This window comes from Lepus europaeus, chromosome 5 (assembly GCF_033115175.1).
Source record: "Lepus europaeus isolate LE1 chromosome 5, mLepTim1.pri, whole genome shotgun sequence".
Classification (NCBI taxonomy): domain Eukaryota; kingdom Metazoa; phylum Chordata; class Mammalia; order Lagomorpha; family Leporidae; genus Lepus; species Lepus europaeus.
Genome location: NC_084831.1, coordinates 105,147,389 through 105,161,751, shown reverse-complemented (window position 1 = coordinate 105,161,751; position 14,363 = coordinate 105,147,389). Strand labels below are relative to the sequence as shown.

General features: G+C 36.8%; 1 protein-coding gene across 3 annotated transcripts in view; it reads right to left on the bottom strand.

The window, feature by feature from the left end:
* Positions 1–14,363, bottom strand: part of CEPT1 (choline/ethanolamine phosphotransferase 1) — a 38,954-nt gene that overhangs the window by 21,075 nt on the left and 3,516 nt on the right. For all 3 annotated transcript variants that reach the window (XM_062191946.1, XM_062191945.1, XM_062191947.1), the window contains exons 2-4: positions 10,523–10,938; positions 4,885–5,032; positions 1,780–1,921 (exon numbers count right to left, since the gene is read on the bottom strand). In XM_062191946.1, the coding sequence (XP_062047930.1) occupies positions 1,780–1,921; positions 4,885–5,032; positions 10,523–10,861 (629 nt within the window). In that variant the 5' untranslated portion in view covers positions 10,862–10,938. The remainder of the gene's footprint in view (positions 1–1,779; positions 1,922–4,884; positions 5,033–10,522; positions 10,939–14,363) is intronic.

The following is a 14,363-nucleotide window of genomic DNA, read 5'->3' as shown; positions in this document are numbered from 1 at the left end:
AGAACATGGAAGGCCCCCAATTTTATCGACTTTCCCCAGCCTTATACAGGCTTCTTAGGATCCAACCATACAGACCTGCTTGCAATTCTCCAAATTTATACCTCATTACAAGGAAATACCAGGAGGGAAATTCTAAGACTAGAAGATAGAAAACTGTGATATCAAATCACACCTAAAAACACTGTTTACAACTCTCCTCCTCCTTCCCTGGTTCACTGTCTCCTTCCTTCACTGCCTATACCATATGGTTGCTGTTGTACTACTTGAAAGGGAAACAGACTACATTAGGATTGGCTGGTAAGTAAGCTTTCAAAGGGTTTGAAGGTTTCCTGAGAGATCATAACCAATGAAAATTTAAATGATATGAAACCCAGATATACAAATTCTGACATTTTTGGAAATAGGGATATCACTAAATATTAAAACCAAATTAGTACAAAACAAGTTATCTTAGAAGCCTATTATATTTTGTGGTTTTACCTAATTGCACAGAAAGACTATGAATATTAAAACAGAAACTATGACAACACCGAGAAAAAAACAGCTATACATATTTTCAGTTATTGTATCAGAACTCTTCAATATTTCCTGAGCAATGATCATTGTATCAACTGTTAATGAATGCACAGGGAGATGGTTTTCACATGGACACCATGTCCTCTACTGTTTCTAATAAGGGTATCATCTTCAGATGAATCTTAAACATACTCCCTAACCTCCTTTACTTTGAAATTATTCTGAGACTTGCCTCTAATAGTTTACATCCAAAGTACTAGTAATTATCCGGTTGTTGCCCTAAGGCCATCTTAAATTCTACTTTAAATAAATTTAGTCATTTAAACTGAACTTGTAATGAACAGCTGTATTTATATGTATTCTGACTTTTCCAAGACCTAGAAAACTAAGTTCACCAGGTATTTAAAATGAAAAAAAAAAAAAAAAAACTTTAATGATTTATTTTTTATTTTAAAGTTAAGATGTTCTCCTATCATTTACCATCAGAGACTTTTATTTTTATTTTATTTCATTAAGTATACAGCTTTTTCTTTGAATTCTAAGCCATGACAAAATGAAGAATGCAAGCAGTATAAATAGGATCTGTGATACTTAATTAAACACTAGTTAGTGAATTTCTCAACCATGTTCCAAGACTGGTTTATTCATTAATATTTATGGAAAAGTACTGCTTGCCAGGTAGAAACTATTCATTTTGAAGTTTGAAAGAAGTCTGTGTTTCATTTTTTAAATACTCAGGCATTCTTTTGGCACTAATAATCTACAGGGTGTTTTTATATCAACTGAATTATTAAGAGCTCAGATTTTTATAGATTCATAAACAAAACAATGATATTTAGAGACTACAATTACTTTCCCTCTTAGAAACTATCTTACCTTTCCTGAAAAATGCATTTTTATACGTCAAAATAAACATGAAGTTTAAAATAACAGTAAAAATAAGTAACAGGAAAAAAAACAGTAGAGGAAACCCGTAAGTGTGCATGAAAGGTAAATCTACGTGAGTGTGTGTGTGTGTGTGTGTGTGGGGGGGGTGTCCTGTTTTTCCTACTGCTTTACAAATCTTGGTTGGGAGGTTTCGGTATTTCTATTTAATTTTAAAAGGCATGATAGAGGGACATGATAGAGCTTATTAGGGACTAGCTGTAATGATAAAGTTTTTAAATTTCTATTTATTAAACTAATACAGTGATATAATCAATTCTTATCTATAAACAACATTCTCCATATTTAAAATAAAAATCACCACTAAGCATTACTTACATTCCAAATCTCAGCGTTCCAGAAACGTATGTTTGCCAGTGTGCACAATAGAACATGAATGTCCCAGCAAAACAGCAGAAGAACATCCAATCAGGATTTGTCCCCAGTTGTACTGCAATACACGTTCCAAGAACCACAAAAACTGCAGAGGAAAGATAATAATGAAGACTGAACAACATGAATAGCAAACATTAACTAGGTTCCAAATGACTTACAGTAAGGCAAAAATATGTGCTGTAAATGTACAATCTACTCTCACGGAAAAAGGAAACCAGGATATAATCTTTCACATTATCTTTTATTTTTATCCCATAATTTCAATCTCTTCACTAAACCACTTAGTGAAGCTGAAGTTCTTGAAAGCAACTAAAATACTTTAGCATTTTTTATTCTCCTAACCTAGTGACAGTGGCACTGAGGAGCAATAAAAAGTTATAAGGCAGGGATGAGTGTTTAGCAATTAAAATACCTATTAAGACATATGTGCCACATTGAAGTGCCACATTTTGATTATTGGCCCTGGCTTCTGGTTCCAGTTTCCTGCTAATGTGGACCCTGGGAGGCAGCGGAGATAGCTCAAGTAGTTGGGCTCCTGACACCAACATGGGAGACCTGGTTTAAGTTCCTAGCTCTGGCCTAACCTCAGCCACTGCAGGCACTTGGAGAGTACAACTAGAGGTTGAGAGCCCTCTCTGTCTTCCTGCTTCCCAAAAAATTTAATAAAAATTTAAAAGTTAGAAGACAGGGGCAGGCACGTGGCCTAGCAGATAAGACGTCTATATCCTACATTAGAGTGTCTGAGTTTCATATCTGGTTGCGGCCCCCGACTCTACTTTCCTGCTAATTCAGGCCCCCTTAGGAGGAGCTGTGATGGCTCAAGAGATGGAGTTCCTGTCACCTATGTGGGAGATCTGACTGAGTTTCCAGCTCCCAGCTCTGGCACCACCTGGGGGCTATTTGGGACATTTGGGAAATGAACCAGCAGATGGGAGTGTGCACTTTTCTCCATCTCTCTCTCCTTCTGTCTCAATAATTAAAAACAACAACAACGAAATGTTCATTACAAGGCAGAGTGCCAAAAAGAAAGAAAAACAAAGGGCCAAGATAATCCACAAAGGGATGTGCTTTAGATTTGTAATGGTCTTTTCTTATTTAGCAGATATAATCATGACTGACATAATGGAAACTTCCTACAAAAGTTTTCAACTTAAACTACAACACAAAACTGCTATTTAAAATAAAAAAACGAGGGTATCTGTCATCCTGTGGTTACCTGGCTAAATTACAATAACTTTTCAGGATAGCCAACTAGCCTTTATACAGTGGAAGTTTCGAGCTTTTCTTGACTTTTAGTTCTGTTTAACAGCTTAGTTGCTACTCTTCCCTTCAGCGATGCAAGCTGTTGTCAGGATACACTGAGACAATGCTTTTGACATAGACCTACATCTGTAACTCTGCATTGAGGAGGTCAAACCACCAAAGGTTTTTTAAAAAATTTCTTTCAAAATATCTTAAATGCATGGCAAATGACCAAAAGAAGAAGAAGAAGAAAAAAAACACACCACAAGCAAACAAAACAGAGAAACTAAATAAAAATTGGGGGTAGTCCTGTCATTTAGTTTCTAAATCTTTTTTCCCTCTCTAAAAATATGCTAAATACTATTTTAAAAACTTGGAAAAAGTACAAATAAAGACATATCATCTAAAATTCAAATATAATTATCTATTGCTATCATGTTACTGTATATTTTTCTAGTCTTTTTTTCCTTTTAAGAAACTATATATAAGGTAAACAGATGTTGTTTTGATAGACACAGTGAATGATTACTGCGGTTAAGCAAACGAACATGCATATCACCTTTCACAGTTATCTCTTTTCTCCTTAACAGCATCTATGTCTACTTCCTTTAAAAAGTTTCAGTAATAACTACAGTATTTTTTTTCAAAGACTGATTTATTTATTTGAAAGGCAGAGTTACAGTGAGGCAAAGAGAGAGAGAGAGAGAGAGACGGAGAGATCCATCTTCTATCCGCTGGTTCACTCCCCAAATGGCTGGAACTGGACTGATCTGAAGTCGGGAGCCAGGAGCTTCCTTCCTCGGGGTCTCCCACATGGATGCAGGGACCCAAGAACTTGGGCCATCCTCCACTGCTTCCCCAGAGAGCTAGATCAGAAGTGGAGCAGCCTGAGCTCAAACCGGCACTCACACAGGATGCTGGCACTGCAGGTGGTGGGTGAATACTTGCTATGCCACAGGGCCAGGCCCATAAATACAGTATCAGTAACAGTACTCTTCATTTTGTACATTTGTACATTAGCAAGTATTAAAATTAGCAAGCTCATTAGTACACATAATTTATATATATAACATGATTTAAAATGTCTATATAATATTCATTTAAAGATAAAGTCCATGAATTACTTAAGCAGTCTCCCACTATTGCATGTTCATCTATAATCTGAGGTTTTTATGATGACAATTGTGCTTTATGAATTTAAAACAAAATATGCCAAAAACAATAGTTAGGGTTAAGAATAGCTGAAGTACAAATGAACTTAATTTTAAATTTTCCCAATAATGAACAAATATCAAACAGAATCAGTCTTTTAAAAATATACTAAGTTTTTTTTTTTTTTTTTGGACAGGCAGAGTGGATAGGGAGACAAGAGAGACAGAGAGAAAGGTCTTCCTTTTGCTGTTGGTTCACCCTCCAATGGCCACCGTGGCCGGCATGCTGCAGCTGGCGCACCGCGCTGATCCCAAGGCAGGAGCCATGTGCTTATCCTGGTCTCCCATGGGGTGCAAGGCCCAAGAACTTGGGCCATCCTCCACTGCACTCCTGGGCCACAGCAGAGAGCTGGCCTGGAAGAGGGGTAACCGGGACAGAATCTGGCACCCCGACTGGGACTAGAACCTGGTGTGCTGGCGCCACAGGCGGAGGATTAGCCTGTTGAGCTGTGGCGCCGGCTCTAAAAATATACTAAGATTTAATAAAAATAGTTTACTCTGAAAACTAAATTAACCTATTATTTATTCTAACACTTTCTATCACACTGCTCTGACCACTGGTAAAAATTATTAATGTGAAAAAAATCAACAATACCTGTTGATAGTGAATCACAACCATGATCAAAAAGTTCACCCAAAGGAGAACTACTGTTAGTTCTTCTTGCCTGCTTCCCATCTATAGCATCCAAAGACTGGTAAATGAAAAGGCCACATGCACAAGCAATATACGCCCACAAGGGTGCCTGTGAAATAAAATAAGAAAGGAGAGAGTATTCATACATATTAGTTACTACATTTGGTTAATATATTCTTACATGTGTATATTTTATATCATATCTAGAGAGGTAGTGCTGGTTGCAACCATTGAAGAGAAGATCTAAGTGCTATATAATGAAGAACTTACTGAAACAATTAGGTTTGTAAATTTTAACTACCCGCTTATAAGGGTGCTCTGGAAGATGCTGGGTAGCTGCTTTGCAGGGATAATATATAAACCTTATCAGAGATAAGACTAGATATCTTCTACAAGATTCTTTTCAACACCTACATTCTAAGAGTTGATTAATGAATAATCTACTATAATTTTTCCCAAACTGAATCCCCCAAGATGTTTAAAGGTAATACATGAAAAGAAAATTCTGTGCTAACTTCTTATAGGAAACAGTGAGTTAAACAATGTTGAACTGATTTCTCTACTACAAGACTTCTTCTAGCACTTGCTATTGCTAATGCATACTGTGAAAATCCAAGAGGGATGCATAATATTCTGACATTTTCCAAATTTATTTTAGCATACAAATTATTTTTAAGTGCATCACTTCATAAGTCCATGGAATAACACTAGCAAAATGATGAGCTAGCACAAAGAGTGGTTAGAACATTATTTTTCAAATATTTATAATCACATTTTTAAGGAATAGTTTCTGTTGCCCAGAAGGAAATTGAACCACTGGTACTGAATTTAAATGTTATGTATTAATAAAGGAAAGCTTCTATTTGATTTGTTATCTTTAAGAATGTAGAATAATGTCCAGCCTATGGAAAAAATTATAATCCCAAGGCATTTTCTATTACTGGCTATCAAGTCATACTGTGAGTATTAAACACTCAAAAATGTAAATAATATTCAGTATATTCTGTGCTGCAAAAGGTTTTCCCTCTCAGAGATCTGTTTAATCCTGAGGGCTTTTTTTTTTTTTTTTTTTTTAATAGGAGAATCCCTTTTTTAAAAAGATTCTATTTATTTATTTATTTATTCGAGAGGCAGAGTTACAGATAGAGAAGGTCTTCCATCCTCTGGTTCACTTCCCAAATGGCCACAATGGCCGGAGCTGGGCAGATCCAAATCCAGAAGCCAGCAGCTTCTTTGGGGTCTCCCATGTGGGTGCGGGAGGTCCAAGCACTTTGGACATTTCCACTGTTTTCCCAGGCCACAGCAGAGAGCTGATTTGGTAGAAGAGCAGCCAAGGCACAAACCTGTGCCCATATGGGATGCAGGTGCCACAGGTGGGAGATTAGTATATTACACCACAGTGCTGGTCCCTAGTATTGAGTTATTAAAAGATAACGAGGGTTTCTTAGTTTCTTAGAGTTCTATATTTTAGACTATTAAAAGAACCATAATACATACCTCCCTTAACCCAGAGTTACAAACCCTGAAATCAATAGCCGTGGCTATATAACCCTACTTTACATGTCAGTATATTGATCTGGGTAATTAGTTCTATGGGCCTAAGAACCCGCTCTTCTGGACTTTTGATCTATGGTTTTTAGCTCCTAAAGGAATACAGTAACTCTAGAGGGGTGCTGTCCTATACAGTGTCATTGGCCATGTGTAACTATTTTAATGAATTAAATAAAATTAAAAATTCAGTTCCTCAGTTGCACTAGGCACATTTCAAATTCACAACTGCCACATGTGCCTGGGCCTACCAAGCTGGATCACACGGACGTGGACTGGTCCTGTCCTCACCGAAAGTCCTACTGAATAGCTCTGCTCTGGAGAACTAGAAACCTAGGGATTTCCCAGGGTTTAAAATTAGCATGTTAATGGGGTACAGTGTTACTCTAGAACAGACACAATTTAAACTAACCACACAATGCTAGAAAATAGCAAAAATAATAATTACATACATAAAATACAGAAAGTAAAGCTTTCTTGTCTTTGGATTTTCCTTACTTCCTGTGAACCTGTAGAACACTCAACTAACTTTCATATACTTTTTCCGTGGCCCATTATTTCATACATCTTAGAGATTATAATTCAAGAATTAGAATGGTCTCAGCTGGGTTAAGAGCTTGGGAGAGACACTGAAGGAAGGAAGGGACTCATGTATCAGGAAATCATTATACTTTGATAGGTGACTGGGGAAGAACTGGCAACAACAAATAATCTCATTACAGTCTGGCAATTATCCATCTTGCAAAACCCTGTAGAGATTTTCTTGTGTTAGTTGACATAGATAAGAAATGCTAAGGATTTTATCGAACTTTTGAAACACAACTGAAAGATTCACATACATATGTATTTATTTATATATATAAGGCTACTTCAAAAAGCTCATGCAAAAGTATTTTTGAACTCTATGCATAGCTTTTTTATAAGAAACATTTTCCATGAACTTTTCAATGCCCTCTCTTGACTATATGCTGCTGGTGTCACAGTAATTTTTTTTGTGGGAAGGGGGAGAAAACATAAAAAAATTATTATTATTTTTTTTTGACAGGCAGAGCGGATAATGAGAGAGAGAGACAGAGAGAAAGGTCTTCCTTTTGCCGTTGATTCACCCTCCGTGGCCACTGTGGCTGGCACGCTGCGGCCGGCGCATCGTGCTGATCCGAAGCCAGGAGCCAGGTGCTTCTCCTGGTGCAGGGCCCAAGCACTTGGGCCATCCTCCACTGCACTCCCGGGCCACAGCAGAGAGCTGGCCTGGAAGAGGGGCAACCAGGACAGAATCTGGTGCCCTGACTGGGACTAGAACCCAGGGTGCCGGCGCCACAGGCGGAGGATTAGCCTATTGAGCCACAGCACTGGCCACAAAAAATTATTAAACTCTTATGTCTGAGAGTTACTGGAGAAGAGGTAGGAATGAAAAGCACAAAAAAAGGGGAAGTCTTAACTTTTTCTTTCAGACCTTTCTTTGAATTTTACAGTAATTTTTCCCTTCCCCTTTTTAATGTCAGTACCAATTAATTGGGCAATGTGCCATTTTAATTTTCTTTGGTAAAAGAATTCCACTGGCTTATTTTTTAGTGAGATAAATCATATAAAAACAAAGACAAATGAACATTCAAACACAAAACTCTCATGATCAGATTACAAAAATGTATTTAATTTGGCAAAACTCTTATTGGTAATGACATGGTTCAGTTCTGGTCTTTACCAACTTCCTTCATCTGTCTTATATTAATATACAAGTATGCTGGGGCCAGTGTTGTGGTGTGGTGGGTTAAGCCTCTGCTCGAAGCATCAGCATCCCATATAGGAGCACCAGTTCCAGTCCTGGCTGCCCTGCTTCCAATCCAACTTCCTGCTAATGTGCTTGGGAAGGCAGAGGATGGTCCAAGTCCCAGGCCCCTGACACTTATGTGGGAGAACAGGATGCAGTCCAGTTTCAGATGGTCCCAGTTTCAGCCTGGCCCAGACCTGGCTGTTGTGGCCATTTGTGGAGTGAGCCAATACAAGGTAAATTACAAACGAACTTATGATACTAAAACTAAAGCTACTAGCTGATAAAGTTTATATGTTAGTAACAAATACATCAGGGAAACTTTGGTACTCCATATAAAAAGAGAGGAATACATTTCTACTTAGAAATTTGAAAACTAAGAACTAGCTCATTTTTCTTTCTTATCGACTAGATGTTTGCTTTCTCTAACAATAACAATGACAAAAACCTAGTGAAATCATTACAATAGTAACTTTTCTTTTCTACTAGAAAGACTGGTATCTGAAAGTTTGACCCATTAAAAAGAAAAAAGTAACAGAAAAAGGTATGTGTACACATGAAACTTCAGGATCACCATGGTATAAGGTCCAAAAGAATTAATGATCACTAATGAATGGAAATTTGCCCGAGTTATAAATTTATCATACCCTTTGACTCCAAATTGATAAAAAATTTGAAATTCAATAAGGACTCAGATGATTTTATGATTCCATATACTATGTATTATTAGAGAAAGAAACGGAGGAAAGGGTTTATGAGAAAGAATATATACTTAATCTTTGTGACCAGGAAAATGAACTACCATTTATTAAACGTTATGTGCTAGGCACCCTGAATATAGGACTATTTAATCCTCATAATAATACAAAATGAGATTTAAAAAGATAAATTATGATTTAGGAAAGTTACATACCTTACTGAAGATCCTATTACAGAATCCTATTACAGAGGACAGTCATGACCTATTTTAATGCATTCTGATCTGAGCCTAACAAGGATTTCTACCATGCAGCTATAAATGCATCCAGGTGTATCTGTAGGACATTATGTTCCCTTGCTTAGTGCCAAACAGTGGCTCAGTCATATTCTACCTTGATTCGTCTCAGCAGCAATTCTGAAAGGTTCCCTGTGAACAGACCAGTTCCCATTCTGGAAGTTTCTTAGAATGATAAATTCTAGGGTTATTCCAACAATCAAACTTCAGAACAGAAGTCACAGAAAAGTAAAATAGAGGAACACAGAACTTGGCATATTTGGGTGTTCAGGAAATGACTATTAGTGGCCGAACCACCTTTGAACATGCTTTCTCTCCCAGATTCTTACTGTTGAACTAGCTTAGGACTACCCCAGAGCTTCTACTGCAACTGGTCCATCTCCCTGCTCTATTGCAGCTCTAAAGAGAAGCCAACTCTTCTGGACATGGCAGTCAGGGCCTCAGGTAAGCTCCAGGGGAGCTATGTGATAAAGGATACGAGCACATATTTAAACAATCATGATGCTTTTTGTCTGTGTCCTGATTGAGGTACAGCATGACAGTTAAGAAGATGAAGGAAAATCAGATATACATACAATCTGTATGAACTATATTTGTATAGTAAAAGAGGAATTAAATTAATTCAAGGGTGGAGGGAAATGAGCACTTGGAAGAAGATAAAAGTTACATTTTTTTTAAGCTGTGACACTCAACAGTCATTAACTGTAAAAATATATTGTAGAAAGGAAAGAATTGATGAATATAGAAAAGGACAGAAGTTTAGATGGCAGTAAATTTTTCCCAAAGGACAAATCATCTGAAAACAATACTTAAAATAATTACTTCAAGCTTAAAAAAAGACATGTTATGTTACTATGATTCCATACAGTTCAGTCATTTTATTATCTTCAGTTGAAGAACATCTTCTATTTTTTTGAGTAACCTGTGACTGATCATTCTGATTAATATAGGCATCATAAATATTTCAGATTCTCATCTACCAAACTATCTTAGTTCACTTTTTGACAGGGAAATAAACATTAATCTAACTTATTATGGTGAAGAGTAAATTTGTTTTGGTTTTGTAAGGCATTGAGATTTAGTGATTTTTGCTTTTGAAGTTTAATAAGCCATGGTATATAAAGTGGCTGGTGTTCATGAGCTTTACACGGTGTGCATGGAATTTTCAAATAGCTGACAAATACATGTCGGAATTTCTTATTTTTCATTAAAATGATCCCCCAAATCCCAATTACAATGTTACTGGTGAATAACAATGTTAGTATCTCTTTTTAAGAATTTGTTCTTACCTGCTCTGTAGCTGTAGGGCAATAGAAGACTAATAAAATAGTTGTACAGATATTTATTGACAGTCCAATGATGGTGATGAGATTTGGGGCAATCCAAGAGGGAACTCTTGCAACTAGCCATTCCCAATACCCTTGCATTAAGGGCTCAAGCAGGGACCGCCCCGCACTCTGATATCTGTGTTCTTCCAGCCGCTTCAATTGGTGTCTTGACAGTGGTGGTGTGGGTAACTGAAATAACTTATTTAATATACATCCTGTAGTACTCATATGCCCAAAGCCCACAGGGGACTCTGGGTGAGAATCTCCACATCGTTTCCTTGTTGACCGATGCCCACTCATGGATCTTGGTTTTCTTTTATTTTGGAGATAGTAATTTATCTTTTTTTTTTTTTAACGACTTTTATGGCTTGTGTTATCTGGGGAAAAAAAGTACATTTATGAACCACTTTTCTTTTTCATTAGTATCATTTAAAAAAATCAACTTACTAACAGAATAACAAATATCACACTGGAATCAGAAAATGAGGGACTTCATTTTAGTTCTAGCTCTTATTCAAAGTATATAACCCCATTCCTAAGTGAAAAAATATTATGGGAATTTAATATGCTTCCTGTTACTTTACAGTTTATATGACTTCAAACATTTTTTTCTGACCTCACACTGCTTTCAATAATGTAATAGAACAAATGTCAGAAACAATGTAAGCATGCCACATAGATGAATTTTGACTTTCCCAGGCTAGCAAATTGCTACTAATATTGGAAGAATGACTTGAATGAAATGGGCTTAAAATTAGATTTTTATCTAATGATAAAGCTAACAATCAGCACTTACTTTATATCAAACACTTTAAGTACTCATTTTACACACCCACCCACACACATACACACACACTCATTTAATTCTCACATTGACCCTAGAAACCAGGGGCTATTAATTATCTTCCATCTTTACAGAAAACGAAATTAAGACATAGTGAGACTAATTAACATGCCCAAATCATATGGCTGGTAAATGGTGTTCAAACAAACATACTGTTTCTGTTTAAACTAAATCAAAAGATAAAGCATATTAGTGAGAAGAGGTACAGATGGAATTCTAGGTGGGGGTAAACTACAGTGAGACAGCAGCTACATGTCAGCAGTGTGACATGATGAACTGACAAAGCAAGTGCAAATGGTAGACTGAGAGATGACTATTAACAAGGACCTTGAGCTTATTAATGCCAGAAGTTTTTGGACTTGATTTAGAAAAATGATTAGGAATGATCCAATTACTACAAGTAATTAAGCAGAGTAATGAGATAATTACAAGAGTATTTCCAAGATTAACAGAGTAGCTACAGATAGTCATTAGAATGGGTAAAGTAGTGAGAACAATTAAAAATTAGTACAGTGATTTCAACTGTTTGAAATGGTGGCAGCCACTAGTGAGAGCAGTGGTAAAATAGAAACAGTCAAGTCTAGGAGAAATTTTTATTTAGAAGGAAGAACCAGCATAAAGTGCTGATGTGAGAGGAGCAGAAGGGAAAATGAGCCAGTACTGGGGATTAGTAGTTCTGCTGTCAAAAGGGAAAGCTGGGAAGAAAAATCAGTTCACTATATTTTGACTTTTGGGATGTGGATGTTCGAGGGCAACTGGGGATGAGGGAAGGGAGGGAAGACACACATGCAATTTTTAAGTACAGATGCTTTAGAGAAAATTGAAAGGCTGGAATTCGAATAAGAGATGAACATTTTAAGTCATCAAGTAAGAAGCTAATGTCCAGATAAAGACTAGAATGGTTTTTGAAGTGGTTAAATATGCAAAGAAAAAGAATAAAGAACCTTATGGGAAATCCAAAGTGAGTAACAGGAGTAAGAGAAATCAAAAGAAGATTAAAACAACAACAACAACAAAACAAGCATAACAGAATTAAAGAGAACTGGCATTGAACCAGAAAAGGCACGTTTTATTCTTCTGGTTGAAAACTCTACAAAAAGCAATATAAAATTTCCAGAAATGGTATACCATGGGAATACAGAATGTGATATAGGGCCTAGAATATCTTAACAATGGATCTATTACGAAAACATGCCCTGTTGTCCTTATCAAGATTCAGTTTAGTCTGCCTTGGTAGAGTGGTCTTGAGAGTAGCAGGTGGCACCCTGTCCCAGGTGGAGGGCAGGGCCAGTTAAGTCCAGTGGTGAGAGTTGGGGGCATGCAGCTCCTGAAATGTAGTGGGTCAGGCTGACACCTGAAAGCAGCTGTTAAGCTGACTGGCACCAGGTCACTGCTGCAGAAACAAGGACCTAGGCCACACAGGCACCTTGGGAGGCAGGGCACAGGGTCACCATGGCCTGGATAGACATTTGGACATAATGTTGGATTACACAGATACCAGGAGTTCTTCCCTATATCTCCATAAATACATCCCCAAATTTCGCTGTCACTAATGACCAAAGGTTGCATGTAAAACCTCTGTCAATTATGTATCTCAACATCTGTTTTAGATGTTGAATCATTGCAGTCATGTTAATTTTCCTAAAAAATTTTTCAAAAATCTCAAAAGAATAATCAGTGTTACAATATAACCAACTCAGGTGTTATGAAATGAAAGTATTTAATATTTCAAACCAAGAAAGGACATCAAAGCTAATTTCTACTATTTCAAATAATTCCTCCACACAGATATACCACAAAGTTCTTGATTAAAACTGTTTTTACACAATATTAATATAATGTTAAATAACTGGTGACAAGATTATGAGATCAAGACAGATCAAAAAACACCACCAAAACACTTAGCTTCCCAGTAGCCAGATTTTCTATGGCCAAATTGAATGATGCATCTCCATAATTGGGAAGCTACAATCAACTCTTATGGATTTTCACTTAAAATGGCAACAAAGTTTAGTCAACTCCATTTATATTTTATTGTTGCAGTATTCCATTCTCCTACCACTAACAAAAAGAGGTGCTATGTCGAGGGTGTTTGTCTGCTTTTGGCACTAAACAGCTACAAGCAACTGATCTTAATGGTTTTAAGTTTGAGCATTTGGCAGGACTAGTATAAACTGATACTTTCCTTGTGAGTTTTTCCCTACTGTGACCTAGATTCTTTTTTAACCTTCTATTTCTCTTTTAGAAAAATCTACATTTTGACAAACTTATAGATCTTGTCATTATATAACACATACATGAAAAGAGTCAGTTTTTGAAGGTTTTCTTTGGCAACAGTTCAATTAAGCAACATTGTCTCCCAAGAGGCTATTAGCAACAACATTGCAAATGTAAATTCAGATACATGTAGCACCTACCACACCATGGTGACTTTATGTTCCCCACACAGCAGGGAACATTTTCCATAAACTTTCTCCAGTCCCCTCATACAAACAGCCACAAAAGGTGCTGTTGCTGACACAAATTCATCTCCACTCTTCTTTTCCCCAATTACATCTAAGACTTGGTGGTTTTTTGCCATGAGAATCATTTCAGAGAAAGAGGAACTTCTGAATTTTTAGCAAATGAAAAGAAAGCATACCTCAAGGGAGTAGGATAAGGTTCCTGGGCACAATAGGAAGATTAGCAATAAGAAGAGAAGGGAAAAAGGATGTGAGGTGAAAATATGGAAATGAGATAAAAATATTACGAAAGTTATCTTAGCCACTTGAATATGAAGTCAGTTCTGTGCCCAAAAGTGTGAGCAGAAAATGTCTTTTTCTTGTCACAGGACAAAAAACTACATTTTACCAAGCAAAAAATTAAAATTATTGCTAGCTAGTCTAGAAACCTAGCCACCAGTTTTAACAGTTTTTATAAGAAAACGGATTCCAAGTTCCAAATGCATTCAGCCAATGC